Genomic DNA, 21,772 nt, shown 5'->3' with positions numbered 1-21,772 from the left:
GAAATTAAAAATAGGTAATAAGCCCCCCTATCATAGTACCTGACATCACTAGGATTTCTTGAGTAAGACAAAATGAGAAGCCAAAAATACTTTCGTCTTTGGGGGGTGGGGGTGCATGAAGCAATTTTACTCTCTGCTGTTCATCTAAATACTGAATAAACTGCAGATTTATTCTAAGTCCTATGAAGCAAAGGTTCTTGGTAACATCCTCCATTTAATTCGGGGTACAGGGAGGGGAAGTCCGGGGTAAGAACATAACAAAGAAAACAGATGGAATAAACACCCTCCCCCAGCCAGTCTGCAGATGCAGCTGCTGGTTTTCGTCATACTGCTGTTTTTTTCTCTTCTTTGTTCCTAAGGTGGAAGCCAGGAAAGGGTGGGGGAAGCAGAGAGGAGGGGTGGGGAGGAGGGCTGAGCCATCATCACCGTTACAGAAAGTCACCTGATATTCTCCTCCAATCCCTGCCTCTGACGTCACAATCAGGAACCTGAGCCAAAATAGCTCAACTGCGCACACACCGTGGCTGAAAGCAGAACTGCAAGCAGAAGCTGGATACAGTCAAGTAAGAAAAGGGGACATGCCTCTTGGGAGGATTTTTAGCAGTTTTTCTTGCAGAAATTTTATATATAAAGATGGACAAAAGTGAGTCTTATTTTCTAACACAAGTAGATGAAAAAGAAGTAAGCCCTGTCTGCCCTGTCTCTAAAAGAAGTCTGGAGGATCCGAAGGAAAGAATTTATCAAAGGGTCACCAATGTCCTTGAACTGTTTAACTAGAAAGTGGGATTCTCCTACCCCAGGGAGCTGAGAAAAGAACAAAGAGCTTTGAAAGCTGAAATATGACTTTCAAACGAAGAAAGCAGGGCCATGACAGAGAGCTAAGGATGCTAACACATGGATGCTAACACATGCTCTGTTGAACTATATATTGACTGCTTAGCAGACATACATTTGGTTCAAGTACTTATAGAAATAAGTTCCTTTTTTTAAGCACAAGAAACATAGGAAAATTTACTTCTTGTCTATTTGTCCTTTCCATTTAAAAATATAACACAGAAGGGCCGAAGTGGTGGCACAAGCGGTAAGGTGTCGCCGCCTTGCCAGCACTAGGCTAGGATGAACCGCAGTTTGATCCCCCAGTGTCCCATATGGTCCTGCAAGCCCGGAGCTATTTCTGAACGAATAATAGCCAGGAGTAACCCCAGCGTCACCAGGTGTGGCCCAAAAACAAAACAAAAATCAGAAAGAGGGGATATAAAATGTTACAATATTATAATACATTTCCTTCCAATCTTCAGCATTTTTTCCCTGTAACCTAGAGCTGTGTGATAAGAGCAGACTAAGCAAGATTGTTTTCTGCTTTCTCTTCCTCAATTGTGGCATGAACATTTCTGCCATATTGTTCCAGAAGTAACAGGTCAGTTATAAACAGAAGAGTTACACACCACTGAGCACTAAAAAATTAATTTCCAGCATAGAAAAGGAAAGAAAAACAAGAAAAAAAGGTAAGTAACCTTTCCTTGCCAATCACACTCCTTTATGGAGTAGCGTAGGGACCCTACACTAGCGCTATGAATCTCTGCTCCTCTGGAATATAATGCTGAGAACACTCTTCTGCACACCAGACCACCTGCAAGACTCTGGTTTAAGTTATATATATTTATAGTCAGTGTAGGTAACCAACTCTTCAGTCCTTACATAAGAGTCTGCAAGGAAAGAAGATCAGACAGACGTACAGGCATGCAAGGATGCAGTCAGACCAAAAGGGTTTTGCAAGCTACTGAGTAACTTCATTACTATCTGCTTTGTCCTAGTGTTCCTTATAAAAATAATGTATGTTTGGGGCTGGAGCGGTGGTGCAAGCAATAGGGCATTTGCCTTGCATGCACTAACCTAGGACAGACCCCCAGCGTCCCATATGGTCCCCCAAGCCAGGAGTGATTTCTGAGCGCATAGCCAGGAGTAACCCGAGTGTCACTGGGTATGTCACAAAAAACAAAACCAAAACCAAAAAAGGTAAGTAATGCATGTTTATCTTATTACGGAAGATCTTTATATACTGGGACAGAAGCAAGACACGAGAAATACAAGTAGTATGTTATCTTTTGATATGCAGAGGAAGCAAAAAAAACTAATAGTATTTTCTTGTTAAGTCCACTGAAAAATACTGAAGGAATAACCAAAAACCTAATTTAAAAAAAAAAAAAAACTCTAAAGAATGGGAGAGGGAATGAGAGGATGAATACTATTTTTTATCACATCATCTTGACTTCTGAACTATTATTTAACTGATAAAGAAAAACATAATAAAAGCAGAAAGCCCTACAAAAACATTCTGTGGTGAAGGTGCCCTTTAGAATTTCCTGAAAACTAAGTTATTTGCAAACTCATTTTTGGAGACTTATTCCTTATCAATAAAAAGTTTAACATGAAAACGTTAAGAGATTATTATGGATCCTTAAAATAGAAGCTCTGAGGTGGAAGTTTGGAGGTCCTCTATGCAATCAAGAAAAACGGGGGCACTCTATTCCTTATTCCCAAAATCAGCTCTACTCTGGTGTTTCCTAGAGATACAGTCCCTCTGCTTAGACACTACCTGGTATAAGACAATCAAACTTAAAGAAGTTTATGCCTGCACAGCTGCAGGACTCTTCTCTGTGATCTGACTCTTCCCGTTTCTCTCAACTTCATCTTCATCCAAGTATGAAAGATTTCTAAACACAAGTCTTCCATTCACCATTTCCAGCCAACTCTGTTACTAAAAGCTTCCAGATTTTTCATTGATTCCAGAATTTTAAAGCAAAATCTCAATTGCTCCAAAGTAAAAAGGGATAAAGGAAAATGGAAGCAATTTATCAAGACAAATTAATATGTCTATGGTACAACTACATGTGTTTCTTAAACCATCCCCTTATACAGATCTTGTATCTTAAAATGTTTTGGAGGCAGAACTCATGAATTTGTACCTATAACAAGTTCCTCACATCATCTTTATGTATTAATACATTAAGAATGTATACATTATGTATACGTAATGGATTATGTATTAATTTATGTAAATTATTTTTATTTTAATGTCACCTTAAAGTTATTTAGTTTCATAATACAATATTTTTTCAGAAAAAGACAGTTTCAGCCAAAGTATTTCTAGAAGTCTGCACCACTAAAAAAGGCTCTAAATCTAGGATTATTTTAGGATACTTATGAGCTAACAAATGAAAGAAGGATTGACTCTTAAAAACTTTTTCTACCAGCAAATTGTAGCAAAGGTAGGTCAGGAAAATCCCTAAAGAAATTAAATTCATTATAGTGCCCTGAAAACTTACATAATTACTCTACTTATTATGTGAGTGTTATGTGTGATGTGACAGTGTATATAGATACTAGAGATGGGTTTATAAATGTGGATATAATGGAGGTATAAACAATTTTTTGGAGGGGGGACTTAAAAATATGGAACACTTAACAAATTTGTTTGTCGTCTGCGCAGGGGCCATGCTACCCTTCTCTATGTTGTCCCAATTTTAGTATATGTGCTGCCGAAGTGAGCACTACAAACAATTCTTAAAGGCTCTGCTTTCCTGAATATCAGAATAAAATGAAAACACCCCTCTCAGTCGTTTCTGCCTATTCCCCAAAACAGTACTGAAAATACTAGCTCCTTTTGTAAAATGGCAAGCAGCAGCTACCTTCTTAAAGTTATAGTTCAGTCCTCCAAGTAAATTTCAGACAGCAGAGGGCAGTATAGCAAGAAGTTTGGCTTGAAAACTATAAGAGGGCGCCGCTCTCCGTAACGCAACTGCGCAACTGCGTCACTAAAACACGTAAGGATGACATGCCTAAAATACAAGCGATCCATGTGCCATCTGGTGGCGAAAAAGAAAAGAACACATCACAGATAAACTATTCTACTTTACAAGGAACTAAAAGTTTAATTGTCTTTTATCGGATGTCACCTCCCTCAAATCTCTGCCAAACTGTCGTCTGTGGAAACTACACCAGCAGAAAGCATGTGAAAGTTTTAAATTTTACAGTAGTGTACTCTCTGCCCTAAATACTGGTTGGGGAAGGAAGCAGTTACTCCTGATACCTGAGCTCAGTAACTGGAGTAGAGGATGGAACTCAAATCCAATCAAATAAAAACAGACAAGAGCTAAAAATCTATGAAAAAAGTTTGAGCTGACAGACAATAGCAAAGGAAAAATAAAGAACAGCTAGAAATTAAAAACTGAGTGATATGAAGGAAAACTTATTGTATAATCTTATTAGTGGCCAGGGAAAAATGATTATCACGTTACCCTCTCAGGCATTATAATAATTTTTTATTTTGGGTTTAAGCATAAATGTATACCTTGCACATGGACTCAGAAATGTTAGAGAATTTACTAAGCAAAATGAAATGTGTGCTGCCACATTACTTGTAATATAAAATGCTGGCAAATAAAATGCAGAGTGATAAATATCAGAGATATCATAAGATTACATTAAAATATTATGTTTGCCACATTCTTGAAGCTTCATTTATAATCCCCTTGCCCTTTAATTTTTCAGTAAGGAACTATTTTAAAAAATCTACATTTTCTCATTTGTACTAAAGAAGGACTATGTCCATTTTTCTTTTAGAATAACATGCATATGAAAGGCTGCATGCAATAACATATCAGAGATCTGCTGAGGAGGTAGACAATAAGGTCATACATGCATTTAGGGAAGAAATTCCAGCAGTGCTTGGGGTGAACATGCTGTGATTCAAGGCATGTGCTCCAACCCTAAACTATCTACCTGCATGATAGATTTTATATCCTCACTGTATCTCCGTAATTGTTTGAAATGAGAATCTATTAATGCAGTAATACTGTCTTTAGACATAACTGACAGCAGAGAAAACATAAAAAAATGTAGTAAAAAATAATGATGGAGGCTTAGGGGGCCGGGCGGTGGCGCTAGAGGTAAGGTGCCTGCCTTGCCTGCGCTAGCCTTGGACAGACCGAGGTTCGATCCCCTGGCGTCCCATATGGTCCCCCAAGCCAGGAGCAACTTCTGAGCGCATAGCCAGGAGTAACCCCTGAGCATTACCGGGTGTGACCCAAAAAACAAAAAAGAGTAAACAAAAAAAATAATGATGGAGGCTTAGAAGTTTTTTTTTTTCTTTTGGTTTTGGTGTCACACCTGGCAGCACTCAGGGGTTTTTCATGGGGGACCATATGGCTACTGGGATTCAAACCAATGTCTGTTAGAATCAGCTGTGTGCAAGGCAAACACTCTACTACTATGATATCTCTCTGGCCTCCAGAAGTTCTCCTTTTAATCATTTTTAGTTTCTTAATGAAGTCAAAAGAAAACTTCCTCAAGTGAAAATAAAGATGAGGAAGCTATTAGGACTTTGAGAAGAAAACAGGTAATTATTTAGGAGTAGGAAGCTGAATAGATGAGAAATGTATGATATTTGACTGACTGCATTATTTAGAAAGGAGCCGGCAATATAACAAACTGATAGAGCAATGGGAAAAACAGAGAAAAGGAAGGAGAAAAAGAAGAATATTTGCTGTGGTGCAAGATGAAGAAAGTGTACCATGGAGTGCTGATTTGATATTTTTCTCTGGTTATGTTCACTTACACACATACAAGTGAAAGACAGATGGAAAGATGAAATTGACTAGGCTTGTGATTCTGTAAATGAAGGATAGTAAAATGAGAAAGTATAGGAATAAAAAAAATTAATAGTATTATGATCAATCATTACATTTTATCGGAGAAAGAAAGTGAAATCAGTAAGGGCAATGAAGATAGGATAAATGGACTAAAATTCCCAATGCTAATGTGAGTGTTGAGGTCAGGTACTAAAAAAGAGAATTGAAAAAGTAAAATGTGGGTGAAGTAAAATTGGCTTATTGAGGGGCAGTAGTTACTAATGATGATGGAATCAGTGTACAAATTCAGAGGACAATATTGCTGGGAAACAACTGGATTAATAATAAGGCCAGAATAATGATAAACTGGTAGTGTCACTGCTTCCTCGTATTTAAACTGGTAAGAATTCAGACAGACACAGAACCAACCACATTATCACAGAGAGTGGTCAGGGTCCAGGAGCTAAACTGGTTAAGACAAGGAGTAATTCGAGTGTTAGCTGATATCACTACAGGATGAACTGAATGATATAATTCAACTGAGTCTTATAATTCACAAGGCTCAACATTACTGGGTTATAAAAAAATGAAATGACATTATGTTCTATAGGTGGCAACAGAGAAGGGATAACATCTACCTCAACATCATCCACTAAAGTGAGGTTTATAGATCTATTTATAAAAGATTTATAGTACTCACAAGGAGTACTATCTAGTATATATTCCTAACTGCTTTGTGCTAATTGTCTGATCCTACATAAAAATCCAAGAGCCCTTAGTATTTAAAAGTTAACACTGGGCCAGAGGAATTGCAAAGTGGTAGGGCGTTTGCCTTGCAGGACCAATAGTGGTTCGAATCCCAGCATCCTATAATGGTCCCCCATGCCTGCCAAGATCGATTTCTGAGCACAGAGCCAGGAGTAACCCCTGAGCACCGCAGAGTGTGGCCCAAAAAAAAAAAAAAAAAAAAAAAAAGTTAACAGTCCCAGGATTGAAGTGCCTGCCTTGCATGTGATCTATCTGTGTTCGATCCCCGCCATTCTATATGGTCCTGAGTACTGACAGCAGTGACTCCTGAGTGTAGAGCTAAGAATAAGCCCTGAGCATTGCCAGCTGAAAAATTAAAACAAATAAAATTTTCAAACATAACAATCCTAACAAATGTTCACTCAAATAGTATTTCTCGTGCTAAATCCTACACACAGAGTAAGGAAAACACTTTTTTTTAAAGCAAGGGTTTCAATGCATAAAGTGAAACACAAATTCTTAAATGTGGTTTCTAAGGGATGAAATTTAGATTCATATTTTTCCTTAAAAAAAAAAAAAAAAAGAGGGGCCGGGCGGTGGCGCTAAAGGTAAGGTGCCTGCCTTGCCTGCGCTATCCTTGGACGGACCGCGGTTCGATCCCCGGTGTCCCATATGGTCCCCCAAGCCAGGAGCAACTTCTGAGCGCATAGCCAGGAGTAACCCCTGAGCGTCACCGGGTGTGGCCCAAAAACCAAAAAAAAAAAAAAAGATTCATTTGGGTCACTGCCACCTAGTGGACAGAAAAGGATCCCAAGGATAAGGAAATAGACCACTTGATCCCCCTCACTGGCTCTGATGCAAATTGAAGCCTGAATCAAGAAAGTTCTAACAAAAGGTGAAAGATACGATCTGAAGAGAAACCAGAGTTAAGAAAAGTAAAAGACATTATTGTAATAACACCCAAAGACAACAGAGATGAGGGTTGGAGGGACTGGCACCAATATAAAGCTTACCACAAAGAGTGGTCAGTGCAGTTAGAGAAATTAATACACTAACAACTATCATGATAATGGTAATGAGAGTGAGAAAAGCAGTATGCCTGTCTCGTACACAGGCAGGGGGTGGGGGATGGGGGACATTGGTGGTGGGAAGGTTGCACTTGTGATGGGGGGTTTTCTTTTTATATAACTGAAACTCAACTACAAACATGTTTGTAATCATGGTGCTTAAATATTATTTAAAAAAAAAAGAAAGAAAGATCTAAGAGAGCAGCAGGCAGCAAACAAACCCTTTGATGATAATAGTTCTGACTTGGAAAGCACAAGGCTTGGGATCTCAATCCACATATGAAATCTGTTTTTTTTTTTTTTTTTTTTTTTTTGGTTTTTGGGCCACACCCGGTGACGCTCAGGGGTTACTCCTGGCTATGCGCTCAGAAGTTGCTCCTGGCTTGGGGGACCATATGGGACGCCGGGGGATCGAACCGTGGTCCGTCCTAGGGTAGCGCAGGTAAGGCAGGCACCTTACCTTTAACTAGAAAAATATTACTGCTTATAACATTTTCAACTCTTGGTCAAGATCTTATTTATCAGAGTTCTTCCAGGTTATTGTCATTAACACTGGGAAACTGTTCTGCCACTCAAGGTTCTCTTACTGTACCTCAAACTTTAATAGGAGATAGTCTAATGCTATATATTGTTTACTGTACAAAAAGTTATTGAGCTTATAGATCTTATGAGTACAAAAGGTATTTTTTGTTTGTTTTGTTTTGTTTTGTTTTTGGGCCACACCCGGTCACGCTCAGGGGTTACCCCTGGCTCTGTGCTCAGAAACTGCTCCTGGCTTGGGGGACCACAAGGGATGCCGGGGGGTGGGGGTGGGGGTTGAACGAGTCCGTCCTAAGTCAGCCACATGCAAGGCAAACACCCTACTTCTGTGCCACTGCTCCAGCCCCCAGTACAAAAGGTTTTTGGGGGAAAAAAAATTAACCTAAAAGTAAAAGCATTACTGTACTAAAAGCAAAGGTTACCACTTAACCACAGTAAGCTTAAAGAGATGATGGATCTGGGATAGAGTGATATAGCACAGTAGGTAGGACACCTACCTTGCATTCAACAGACCTGAGTCTGATCCCTTACATTCCATATTGTCCCTGAGTCCATTGGGTATGTCCCAGAAAACAACAAAAAAAGAGGTGATGGATTTATATAAAGAGTTTTGTTTTGTAGTCCCAGGAATTGAATCCAGGATTTCTATATGCAAGACAAGTACCATAAGTATCACACTTCTGAGTTCCATCCCCGGTCTAAGGAGGGAATGTATTTAATAATGTCATAAAATTTAATCATGTCATAAAAGAGTTAAGTCTTAAAAAAGGCAAAATGAAAAAGCTATTTAATCATACAAATAATGACCTCAGGTCACCAGAGTGATGAATATGTTTCCTAGAAGAAAATGAAAAAGGTAAAAGTTTAACCCTGAATATGTAAGCCTAACCTTGAACAAGAAGCATTGCTAACGAAGAGATCATGACCAAAAAAAAAAGAAACATACAAAACAAAAGATCCCGTTAATCCACACAAGGAGAGAAAATGAAGAGAGAGGTTTTTTTGATTTTGTCATTTTTTTTTTTTTTTGGTTTTTGGTTTTTGGGTCATATCCGGCAGCACTTAGGGGTCACTCCTGGCTCTATGCTCAGAAATCGCCCCTGACAGGCACAGGGGACCATATGGGATGCCGAGATTCAAACCACCATCCTTCAGCATGAAAGACAAACGCCTTACCTCCATGCTATCTCTCCGGCCCCAAGGAGAGAGCTTAACAGGCTGAGCACACATGCTTTTGTGTGTTGGTCCGATCAGCAGCAGCACAGGAGATAACAGGAGACAGATGGGTAAGTATAGAGTGACATGAACATTTTCTTTAAAATCCATCCCTGGAGGAGCCGGAGCAATACAAAGTGGTAGGGCGTTTGTCTTACATGCGGCTGACCCAGGATGGGCCTTGGTTCGATCCCCAGAGCCAGGAGTAACACTGACCATCACTGAGTGTGGCCCAAAAACAAAGAAACAACAACAAAAAAATCCATCCCTGCAAAAACTAGTATAGGAGAAGTTTTAAGTATCAACAAAATATTAAGGGAGATATAGCCATAGCCAGTATGCTAGTGTTATATATTGCATGTAAGAGAAGAAATAATGTAATACGGTGAGTGAGAACCTAAGTTCAGAAATTTTCCTCATCAAGACTGGCAATCACTGGGCTGGAAGACTCGAAGCAAGAGTTGGACTGTACTAGATTAACATGACTGAGTTCTCCACTGGATCAGTTTTGCTACATTTTAGAACACTGTACTCAGAAAATGCCTCCCCTTCTCCAAATACCTGGTATCTCATACATGTTGTTCCTTTTTTGACACTCCTGAGAGTCATGCTAATTCAAGGGCAATTGTCCCTGAATGAAATGGTTTCTCTCTGGGTCCAAGTTTTAGAGGTTTATAGGGTAGATCCAAGCTCTTCTGGAGCAGAGGGCAAAAGCAAAGACTTTGGAATCACAAAATCTGGCATCTGAACTCTGGTTCTGGTGTTAACTATATACTTTAAAATACTATTTAACTCATTCTTTACAAGTAAAAAATTCACTTTATTTTCAAACAAGAGATCAGAATCCTCTGAGTTACTGCTTCTGAAGTTTCTAAAACCAGAAATTCCTTATCTGATTTTAAAAATATCTAACCAGAAGAAGCCCAATGCCTTTCTTCACTAAAGTACTCCTTTTTAGAAACTCTGTGAAGGTCTTCTCTTGGGAACAGTCTGCACTGAATCTGTGAACTTAAAACTCCGGGTAAATTGTTATCAGTTCAGATTTTCCCCTTGCTGCTAAATGTCCATGTACACCACAGCAAAGTAACTGTCTCCAAGGGAAAAGCAGGACTCAAATGCAAACACCTTGGGCATAACCATAGATTTATGAAGTAAATCTAAAGGAAAAAAAAAAAACAGAAAAATTGAGAAGGAAAAAAAAACAGAGACAAGAGAGAGAACATTGAAGTAAAATAATAAAAAGTCAAAGAATAACTTTTTGAAGGGATGAGGTATTTGTTGGTGAAAAACAATGGAAAACTATAGCTATAGCCTGAATTGAAATTGAAATGCTCTTTGTACCATAATTTGTTGCAAATAAAGCTGGGTAAACAAATACTCATGAGTATGTATACAGTTCATTTTAGTTTTTTGAGGGGGCTACACCTGGTGGTGCTCAGGGGTTATTCCAGGCTCTGCACTAAGATTCTCTGATGAGCTCAGGGAACCATATGGGATGCCAGAGACTGAACCTGAGTTAGTCATTGCAAGAGCTTTACCTGATATGCTCGTTCTCTCTCTCCAGACCCCACTTATTTGAGAAATAGAAATTGCTTCCCAAAATTTCTTAAAATGATTAAGATTTAAGCTGTCTGAAAAACTGCTCATGATTTAAAAGTTTTCAAGAGGATCTTCTCTAAGATGGTACTTTCTAACAGAAAGACTGGAGAATTAAGACATGTATAGCTTTAGCAAATAAATGTTCTAACTAAGAAAGATACTTAAAGACTAGCTATAAATTTCCTACAGCAAAATAGCAGCAATCTACTACATGAATTTCAATGCTTTAACTAAATTCACTAATTTATAGTTACTTTTTTTTTTTTTTTTTTTTTTTTGGTTCACACCCAGCAGCGCTCAGGAGCTACTCCTGGCTCTACATTCAGAAATCACCCCTGGCAGGCTTGGGGGACCATATGGGATGCCGGGATTCGAACCACCATCCTTCTGCATGCAAGGCAAATGCCCTTACCTCCATGCTATCTCTCCGACCCCTATAGTTATATTTTTAGAATGAGTAGAGATTTGAGAAAGAAAATGTCAAAGTGAAAGCTGCTAAAAAGTTAGAATGTTCAATGACAAGAAAGAAGTTTCTGGGGCAGAAGCAGAGAGTTGAAGAAGCATTAAAAAGGGTACTTGTCTTACATGTGCGAAACCTGAGTTCAACACCAGACGGGCAGGTAAACACACACACACACTTGCAGATAAAAGATAAGACACGGATAGAATTGGATCAGGAAAGGGGGCCCATCAGTGTATATCTACAGTGGCATTCAGAGCACAGAAAGGAACCACTAAAAAGAGGTTTATTAGAAGCCAACATCAGACAGATTCTGTGGAGCTACAAATTAGGAAATCAGTTGATTACTAAGATAGTAGAAATAATTCCCTGAGCTTAATATTAGTTTGTAAGGTAATAGTTCTTAGAGGGAAAGGCTACTTAGTTCTTCATGCTAGAGCAACAGAACAGGCATTGGACCAGAGCTACCAATGGTAATTCATAACCTTTTAGGCTCCTTGTTAGAACAAAATACAATCAGGTACCATCAAATCACTTATAGGAGGAAAAATTATCTTAAAAAATGCTTCCAAATTGTATACTCCAGCCCCATTATTTGATGTTTATCAATAGGTTCATAACAAACTGAAAATAGAAAGGCTAGAATGAAAGAACAAAATATTAAGCTATAATTGTTATTATGTACGTGACATTTCAAATACAATATCCCTCAGAAGAAATAACAAACACCCCATCACAAGGCAGCATAAAACCACAAGAATCAGAGAATAGCGAAAGAAGGTTAAAAGAGAAGCATTTCTAAAATAAAAGAGAAAAGTGAAGAAAGTGAGTCTATGGACAAAAAAAGAACTAAAGTCAGGAGCTCTGAATCTGCTCATCTAACCTCAAGCAAATCACTCTTCTCTATTTGGTCTATATCACACAATCCTCACTGCCTCACAAGGCTTCTCCATGGGTCAAAGAGTCTGTTTATTATATGTTAAACTAATCTGAAAGTGTAAAATTCAACATAAAGTAATGGCATTATTACCACCAAACAACTAAAATTTATTTTTCCCCAAGAAAGAAACTAGTAAAAAAAAAAAAAAAATACTGAATTTCATTTTCTAAAGAAAAAATTTTCACAACTTTCTTTTTGTTTTGTTTTTTGTTTTTTTTTTGGGTCACACCCGGCGGTGCTCAGGGGTTACTCCTGGCTGTCTGCTCAGAAATAGCTCCTAGCAGGCACGGGGGACCATATGGGACACCGGGATTCGAACCAACCACCTTTGGTCCTGGATCAGCTGCTTGCAAAGCAAATGCCGCTGTCTCTCCGGGCCCAACGTTTTTTTTCTACGTTGTAACAACATATCCCTTTTTCTTCCTAATACTAAAAAAACTAACCCAAAGGTTCTTCTTACCTTTTGAAACTGCAGAGCAAAGGGTCCGGAAGGCAAAGCATCAGATATTGGAAAGAAATGGGGGAAGAAAAATCACATGTTATTTTTTTGTTGTTGTTTTGTAGATAATTGCCAAACAATCTGACATTTGAAGACACTATTCAACCCTTGTCAATCAAGCAGAAAGGGAGATGGCACTTAAAAGGCAGCACTAGAATCTATTCCAATCTAATTGGAACAAGTGTGGGCATCTGTTGTCTTAATCTATCCCAAGTTAGAATTACATGAAATAGCTACATGCAAAAAAAAAAAAAAAAAAAAAAAGGGAGTAGAGCAGGGACCTAAAGCAAATTATTCTCCCACCCCTTACCAGGATTTTCTGTTTGTTTTTGGGTCACACCCAGCAGTGCACAGGAGTTACTCCTGGCCCTATGCTCAGAAATCGCTCCTGGCAGGCTCAGGGGACCATATGGGATGCCGAGATTCGAGCCACCGTCCTCCTGCATGCAACACAAAGCCCTACCTCCATGCTATCTCTCTGGACCCCCAACCCAGGATTTTTAAATACCAAATTTTCTTCCAATTTTTTTCTTCAACCTTCAACCCAGGGAAAGGAAAAGGAATAGAAAATCTCCTTAACAGATATTCTAAGTCCCATACAGGACCTATGCAGGAAAAAGGCAGGTACTCACTCTTGGACTGGGCAGAAAAGGTAAGGGTGAGTTTGGCAAAAAGCTCGTTATTTTCAAATCGATCCTCTTTTACTTTTGTCCAGAAGCAGTCCTTGGAAAGATCCTCTGCGACAAACTATGATAGAAGTAGATATTAAAAGTTACTAAGGTGAAAATTAAACTTAAAAAATGAAAAATAAAATAAATAGGCCAGAAGTGCAGCTCAGAAGCAGAACATGTTTTACATGAGCCTCCTACCTCTACTCTCCCCCTACCATACATAATCATCTAATCTGGAAGAAAGCCAGGGCTCTCCTTTGCCAGAACACTGAGTAAGACACAGGGATGATAATTTGTAATGTCAGGCTAGAATAAGTCTCATCAAACATAAAGAGCTGTGCTCTTCATGATGGAGTCTGGATGTTTTCATTTCATTTACTGAACTAATATTACCCAGAAACTATTCAGGGCCAGAGTAATAATATAATGGGTAGGGTGTTTGCTTTGCACTTGACCTGGGTTTGATCCTGAGCATCCCATACAGTCCCCTGAGCGCCATCAGGAATAATTCCTGAGTGCATAGTCAGGAGTAATCTAACTACCACCAGGTATGGCCCAAACACCAAAAAGGGAACAAAAAAAAGAATGAATACGGAGAGAATTATGCTGAGTAAAATGATTCAGAGGGAGAGACATAGATTTATTGCACTCATTTGTCATATTAACAAAAAGGGGGGGGGGGTAGAAGGGACAATAATAAAGCAGATAGGTAGCTTGCCTTGCATGCATTCTATTCAAGTTTGATCCCCAGTACCTTTATAGTCCCCCAGCTCTGCCAGAGTGCAGAGACAGGAATAACCCCTGAGCAATGCTGGATGTGGCCCCCAAATCAAAAAATTAAAAAGAAAAAAAAAAACAGTATGGTGATAATACCCAAAGACAATAGTCAGGAGGAATAGGAAGCTTCCATAGTAGGAAGCTTGCCACAAAGAGAGTGGGGAGTGCAGTTAAGGTAGAGAAGGGACCACTAAAACATGAAAATTGGAAATGATCACTCTGGATAAGAACTGGGTGCTGAAAGGAGGTAAAATAATAGGCATTACCCCTTCAGCAACAATAGTGCAAACCAGTGCCAAAAGGAAAAAAATGAGAGAATGAGAGAAAATAAAAATGCCACAGTGGCAGAGGGTAGGTGGAGAGAAACTGCTAATGTAGTTGGGGGAAATGTTGTGAAGGAGTGGGTATTGGATACTATATGACAAACTCAGTCGTGAACAACTTTAACTGTGTATTTCATGGTGATCAATTAAATATTTTATTATTGGGCTGAAGCAATAGCACAGCGGGCAGAGCATTTGCCTTGACTTGCCAAGACATATCTGGGTTCGATCCCCGGCATCCCAGATGGTCCCTGAGTCTGTCAGGTGTGATTCCTGAGTGTAGAGCAAGAAGCAAGAAGTAACCCCTGATTGCCACCGGGTATGGCCCAAAAACCCAAAATAAGTAAAATTTAAAAATTACTATTAAAAAAATAAAGAACTACATTCTATTCTATGACCCCAAATCTTTTACTGTTACTTTTACTCTTAGAAGCTTTATGTCTATGTTCTACACCAGGGGTCTCAAACTCAATTTACCTGGAGGTCGCAGGAGGCAAAGTCGGGGTGAGGCAGGGCCGCATAAGGGATTTCACTTACCGAATATTCGCAATAAAAAATCGCATTAGTAAGAAAAAAATATCGCAAAAAATCGCATTAAACATTTGAATACCCCGAACAGAACTGCTCGGGGTATGCGAATGTTTAATGTGATTTTTTTCTTACTAATGCGATTTTTACTGCGATTATTCAGTAAGCGAATAATCGCGAATACTGCGATATTTGAAGGCCGCGGGCCACAAAATGTTGTATGGAGGGCTGCAAACGGCCTGTGGGCCACGAGTTTGAGACCCCTGTTCTACACATTCTTATCTCTATGTTACATTTTCCTCATTTACCTGGTTTTGCCAAATTTGTTTGTGTACAAAGCCCTAAGTTTATTTGTTTTAATTTGGTTTCTAGAAGCAAAGGGCTGGCGCAACTAAAGGTGTCTTAAACACACACAACACTATTATGCTATGCTTAAGTATCCTGTGTGACTTATGCCTGCAGGATGGTGGGCAGGGGCAAGGATGCAAAGGCATAACCATCCACCCAGGACTTCTGGCTAAGCATAATTAGCAGTAGTTTATAACTTATCAAACTGTGTGACTTATGTGCTCAGAGAAGAGACAAAAACAATATTGTGATTGATAATTTTGGTCTCATACTGGGAGTGTGGGCTTAAAAATTGATTCAATATCTAGAGATGTGTGGCATAAAGTAAATACCTAGTATTTACTGAATAAGCATAAGCCTAAATGGAAGCTGATGATAGATAGATGTAAATCACATGTAAAAGGGAAGTCTGCTCATGCACAAAATGCAGAGTAGGGAAGTGAAGTGGTTCCTTAACTTCTGATGAATAAAGGACAAAAATCCTTACCTTGGACCAGTTTGGTCTCCGTAGCTGCACATCTGGCTTATAAAGCTTCTTTGGAGCTAAACCGAATGGTAGAACTGGGGCTGCAGGAACTCCAAATCCAAAACCGGGAGGGGGAGGGACACCCATTCCAGGTGGTGGTGGAGGAATGCCAGGGCCCCCAGGGAATGGAGGGGGAGGAGGGATTCCAGGACCACTGGGAAGAGGGGGAGGAGGTGGTGGCATTCCTGGTCCTCCAGGCAAGGGAGGAGGTGGGGGGATGCCATTAGAACCCCCAGGCAAAGGGGGTGGTGGTGGGATGCTGCTAAGCCCCCCAGGCAAAGGGGGTGGTGGTGGGATGCTACTTAAACCCCCAGGCAAAGGGGGTGGTGGTGGGATGCTACTTAAACCCCCAGGCAAAGGGGGTGGTGGTGGGATGCTACTTAAACCCCCAGGCAAAGGGGGTGGTGGTGGGATGCTGCTAAGCCCCCCAGGCAAAGGGGGAGGTGGAGGAATACTTTGAGATAACTGGGGTATGGAGCCCCCAGATTCTTGAGGGGGCAGAGGAGGAGGTGTGGGTGGGAGGACAGAGTCAGAGGCAGCAGGTAAGGGAGGGGGCGGGGGAGTAGCAGCAGCAGCAGCAGAGAGTGAAGCCACTTCTTTCTTGGCACTGTCCAGTTCCTTAGTCAGTTTGGCAACCTGGAAAAACAAGACCAATTAAGTGTCTGGCATTGGAAAGGAGCCTAAGAAATGACTCTGTCCAAACTTCTCGTCTGACATAGAGACTGACAGGAATTACAGATATGAAATGACTCATGTGCCACTAAGAGGGGCCCAAACTCGAGTTGAGATCTATACATTATTTTAGCATGGTTTGTACTACAAAGGCAACATCAATATATACGTTAAATACTCCCTTTGATTAGGAAAGGCGATGGTTAAATAAATATTCTAGCTACACAATCTAGTATACTATACTCACATACGTGATCAAGTTATAGACGTGACAAAGCATGTACATATATGTTACTGAAGAGGGAAAGTGCATAGGGTGCTTGCCCTGCACATAGGCCAGGATTCAATTTCCGAGACATCCCACATGGTCTCCCCCAACCCCAAGCCAGGCCAGGAGTGATCCCTGAGCACAGAGCCAAGAGTAAATTGTGAGTACCACTGTGTGACGCCAAAAAAACCCATGAAGTGCCCAATAGTACAGTGGGTAGGTGCTTGGTTAGCATATATCTGACCCAGGTTCAGTTCTGGGAATCCCATATGGTGCTGAGCCCACTAGGCATGATCCCTGAGCCCAGGAGTAAGCCCTGACTCTGAGCATAGCTATGACAAAAACCATAGATAGATAAATAAATACTATTATCTTTTTTATTTCTGGGTAGTACTGACACTCACTTTATTCTTCATATTGCTCTTTAGATTCCTTTTTTTTTTTTTTTGGTTTTTGGTTTTTGGCAGGCTCAGGGGACCATATGGGATGCCGGGATTCGAGCCACCGTCCTTCTGCATGCAAGGCAAATGTCTTACTGCCATGCTATCGCTTCAGCCCCTAGATTCCATTTTATAGCTTATAAAGAACCCCAATTTTAAAAAAGAAGGGCTGGAGATAACGATAGGTAGGGCATTTTTGCCTTGCATTTGGCCAACACAGATTCAATCCCTGGCATCCCACATGATCCCCCAAGTGCTGCTAAGAGTAATTCCTGAATGGAGAGCTATGAGTGACCCTTGAGCATTTGGATGTGGCCCCCACCAAAAAAAACCAGATAATTGGAAGATGTGTACTATCAAGCTAGATACCAGTTTGCAACTGAGCTTTCCCCAGGAAGAAGAGGATGGAGCCCAGTTCCAAACATGCTAGTCATGAGGACACCAATGGCTCCTTCAGTTACTTGCCTCCCTACAGGTGTAATTACCTCTTCAATGAGCCGAGAATCTTCAGCTTCTAGTTCCTGCATCTTTGTGGCAATCTGTTGCTTTTCAGAATCCAATACACTATTTTCTCTCTGGAGGTTTTGGAGCTTCTCCTCAAAGTCACTTTCCATCTTTTTCATTTCTACCTGTAGCTCATGTCGGGCTGTTAACTCTGAGTCCAGCTAGAAGAAAAGAAATAATGCCCCTTGTAAATTTTCCAATTCAACAAACAACAAAGTGCTACTCCACATAATATGTGCCAATACTTGACCACAGAGTTTACTAATCCAGAGAACATAGGGGAAAAATTTTATGGCAGATTAAATAAATATAAGGGGATAGCAGAAAAAAGGATCATTTCTATACTGTCTACTGTTTTTTAAAAATCGGTAGTAAATGATAGTTGGAAACCAGTTTCTAAATGGAAGGAAGAGAGAAAAAGAGAGAGAGAGAGAGAGAAAGAGAGAGAGAGAGAGAGATGGGAAAGGAGCTGAGAGAAGAAGCTGCAGAAGGGAGGGAGGGAGAGAGGGAGGAAGGGGAAGAGAGAGAGAAACAGAGAGAGAGAGAAACAGAGAGAGAGAAACAGAGAAACAAAGAAACAGAATCTCTGCCACAAAGGCAAGCAGGGTGGGAAGGAAATGGGGGAATTCAGTGGTGAGAAATGTGAAAGGTGATGTGTGTGGTACATTGTATGACTGAAACTCAATCATGAACAACTGTAACTCATGTATCTCATAATGATTCAATTAAAGAATTTATTTTAAAGATAATAAAATAATAAAAGAACCCGTAAGATTATAGTATATAAAAAGATTTTAAAGATAATTAACCAGAACTGCATTGGCATATAGCTAGTAGCTTTAGGATTAAAAACTATCAAAATACAAGCATCCAAGATCAAATGAATGGATAAAGAAACTGTGGTTCATATACACAGTGGGCTACTACTCAGCTTTAAGAAAAAGCAACAACGTGAAATTTGCTACACTTGGATGGAGTTGGAGAGTATCATGCTAAATGAAGTTAATCAAAAGGCAAGGGTCAGATACAGAATAATCTCTCTCATATACAGGATATGAAGAAACAGAAAAGGGAAATAACAAATGCCCAAAGGCAACAAAAACAGAACTTGTCTTACCAGAGAGCAGATGAGGTGTGGGGGGTGACAGTGGGGCAATGGTGGAGGGAAGGGACAAAGGTTTAGAGGGTATGATGCTGAATATGCCAATATTTATTTAGTGTTACTAATAACACTTCATAAACCACAGTGTCCAAAAAAAAAAAAATTAAACAAAACTATCAAACTACAACAGGAGTTCCTTTTTTTTTTTTTTTTGGTTTTTGGTTTTTGGGCCACACCCAGCGGTGCTCAGGGGTTACTCCTCGCTATCTGCTCAGAAATAGCTCCTGGCACGCACAGGGGACCATATGGGACGCTGGGACTCGAACCAACCACCTTAGGTCCTGGGTCTAGGTTCTGAGTCGGCTGCTTGCAAGGCAAATGCCGCTGTGCTATTTCTCCGGCCCCTAGGAGTTCTTAACAAACAAAAAGAAAAGGGAAATTCAGACATATTTATTGCTATAGGAATAACAGACCTCAGATGCCAACATAAAGAGTGTTGCTAGTTTTACTTAAATGTCATCTGTCTTACCTGTTATGCTAAAACACAAAGAACTCTGAAAACGCATAACATGCTACTCATGATCACACCCATCCCATTCTCTCCACCAGAAAGGTATCCTCTAAGAATTATTTCATGCTAAAATCTTAAAGAAAAATCACAAGTAACTTTCACAAGACAAAAGAGACGGGCCCGGAGAGATAGCACAGCGGTGTTTGCCTTGCAAGCAGCTGATCCAGGACCAAAGGTGGTTGGTTCGAATCCCGGTGTACCATATGGTCCCCCGTGCCTGCCAGGAGCTATTTCTGAGCAGACAGCCAGGCGTAACCCCTGAGCACCACCAGGTGTGACCCAAAAAACCAAAAAAAAAAAAAAAGACGTCAGAGACCATAATCCTTAGACAAAAAAAATGCTAAAGCACCCCATTGTTTTTTTATCTTTCCAAACATACCTTTTTTTCCAGCTCTGTAGCTTTGGCTTCAGATTTCTCCACCTTTGTTTTATCAATCATTTGACCTAAAGAGAAAAGCCAGTAAATAAAGCTCTCACTTCTCATCTTTTCTCTCACTACCTAAGTCCTTTTGCTTATTTTCATTATCCTTCTTAGAGTTCTATTCTAGACAAAGAAATGAACACCTCATTTCTGTAACTGTTAAGTAATATGGTCACCATACTGGGTGGCCACAGAATGCATGAAAGACACTATATGAATCTGAGTAGAAATCACAGATATCAACTGAATCCTTTCCAAAGAGTTGGTGGTACTGATGTAGAAATAAAGGACTATATACTCCTAACATAGATGTTGTTTATCGTCCATCACACAAAGACAAAAATAAAAATTTCTAAAAGCTTGAAAAGTTTCATTATAAGAAAGATGCAAAATGAAAGGTAAAAACAATGTTATAGGGACTGGGGAGAGTACAGTGGGGTAGGATGCTTGCCTTGTACATAGCCAACCTAGTTTAGATCCCCAGCATCCCCTATTGTCCCTTAAGTACCACCAGGAATAATTTCTGAGCATAGAACCAGGAGTAATCCCTAAGTACTGCTAGATGTGACCCCTCCCAATAATCCAATCTCCCCCCACTCAAAAAAATACAAAATAGTATTTGGGGGGGGGGTCACACCTGGCAGCGCTCAGGGGTTCCTCCTGGCTCTACGTTCAGAAATCACCCCTGGCAGGCACGGGGGACCGTATGGGATGCCGGGATTCAAAGCCCCATGCTTCTGCATGAAAGGCAAACGCCCTACCTCCATGCCATCTCTCTGGCCCCACAAAGCAGTATTTTAAAGAACAGATAGAAGAACAAGCTTACCAATCAATCCCTCAATATCAACCTGGAGGTGACGGCATTTGAAGTCAGGATCAGTCCCATTCTTGCGCAAAACTATCTGGGAAATACATTCTTCAATCAATTTATAGTACTGTGGTCTATAGAAGAAACACAATTAGGTTATTAAAGAAAAATCAAAATATCCTTTTCAGAACTATAAAAATTTAAATTATTTAAACAATAAACATATCAATGGGAGAGTCTTTACATAAAATTAAGAACTGCTATTCTAAGGTCCCCTGCCCTCCCAATCCACATCTACACAGCAGCTGTCTCATCTACTTCAGGTTGGCTACCTGCTTCCAAGTGAAAATCTTTTCCCATCTAGAATCACAGGCTTGAAGCTTCCTGTGATGGGGCAATATTATTGTGCAAGTAACCTGAGAGAGCTTTAAATTCTGTATCAGGAGCCAGAGTAATAGCACAGTGAATAGGGCATTTGCCTTGCACATAGCTAACTCAGGTCTGATCCCCAGCACACAGCTAACCCAGGTCTGATCCCCAGCATCTTTGAATCATTCAGGAGTGATTCCTTAGTGCAGAGTCAGGGTAACCCCTTAGCATCGCTGGGTGTTGCCCCAAATCCCCAAAAATTAAAAATACAATACAAATTTGAATTTAAAAAAAAGACCATATCTCTTTGCCTATCTTATAGACCTTCCTAAAAAAAAAAAAAAAAAAAAAAGAATATTACACTTACACTGGGTCCTTTTCCAGAGACACTTTTCTTTTTTTTTGGGGGGGGGGTGCATTTACTGTACCTCCTCTTTCTATACAGTGTAAAGAACACAGCCTGTGATAAGAATTGGGAGGCCTTATCTTTTTTCTTTTCTTTTTTTATTTATTTATTTATTTTTTTTTTTGGTTTTTGGGTCACACCCGGCAGTGCTCAGGGGTTATTCCTGGCTCCAGACTCAGAAATTGCTCCTGGCAGGCACGGGGGACCATATGGGATGCCGGGATTCGAACCGATGACCTCCTGCATGAAAGGCAAACACCTTACCTCCATGCTATCTCTCCGGCCCCTTATTTTTTTAATATATATAAAAAATCCTTCACCAGTGCAACATTCCCATCACC

The 21,772-nt window shown here is 40.1% G+C and overlaps 1 protein-coding gene and 1 non-coding gene across 2 annotated transcripts in view; both read right to left on the bottom strand.

Moving 5' to 3' along the window:
• DIAPH1 (diaphanous related formin 1) overlaps positions 1-21,772 on the bottom strand; it is a 109,119-nt gene that overhangs the window by 34,426 nt on the left and 52,921 nt on the right. The window contains exons 13-18 of the mRNA XM_049786978.1: positions 20,675-20,790; positions 19,807-19,871; positions 17,736-17,915; positions 15,832-16,506; positions 13,330-13,444; positions 12,659-12,667 (exon numbers count right to left, since the gene is read on the bottom strand). Of these exons, the coding sequence (XP_049642935.1) occupies positions 12,659-12,667; positions 13,330-13,444; positions 15,832-16,506; positions 17,736-17,915; positions 19,807-19,871; positions 20,675-20,790 (1,160 nt within the window). The remainder of the gene's footprint in view (positions 1-12,658; positions 12,668-13,329; positions 13,445-15,831; positions 16,507-17,735; positions 17,916-19,806; positions 19,872-20,674; positions 20,791-21,772) is intronic.
• On the bottom strand, positions 3,448-3,552 carry LOC126029231 (U6 spliceosomal RNA). The gene has a single exon (XR_007502874.1). It is a non-coding gene; the product is annotated as a U6 spliceosomal RNA (small nuclear RNA).

Source organism: Suncus etruscus, chromosome 14 (assembly GCF_024139225.1).
Source record: "Suncus etruscus isolate mSunEtr1 chromosome 14, mSunEtr1.pri.cur, whole genome shotgun sequence".
Taxonomy (NCBI): domain Eukaryota; kingdom Metazoa; phylum Chordata; class Mammalia; order Eulipotyphla; family Soricidae; genus Suncus; species Suncus etruscus.
This window is presented reverse-complemented; position numbering and strand designations above follow the sequence as displayed.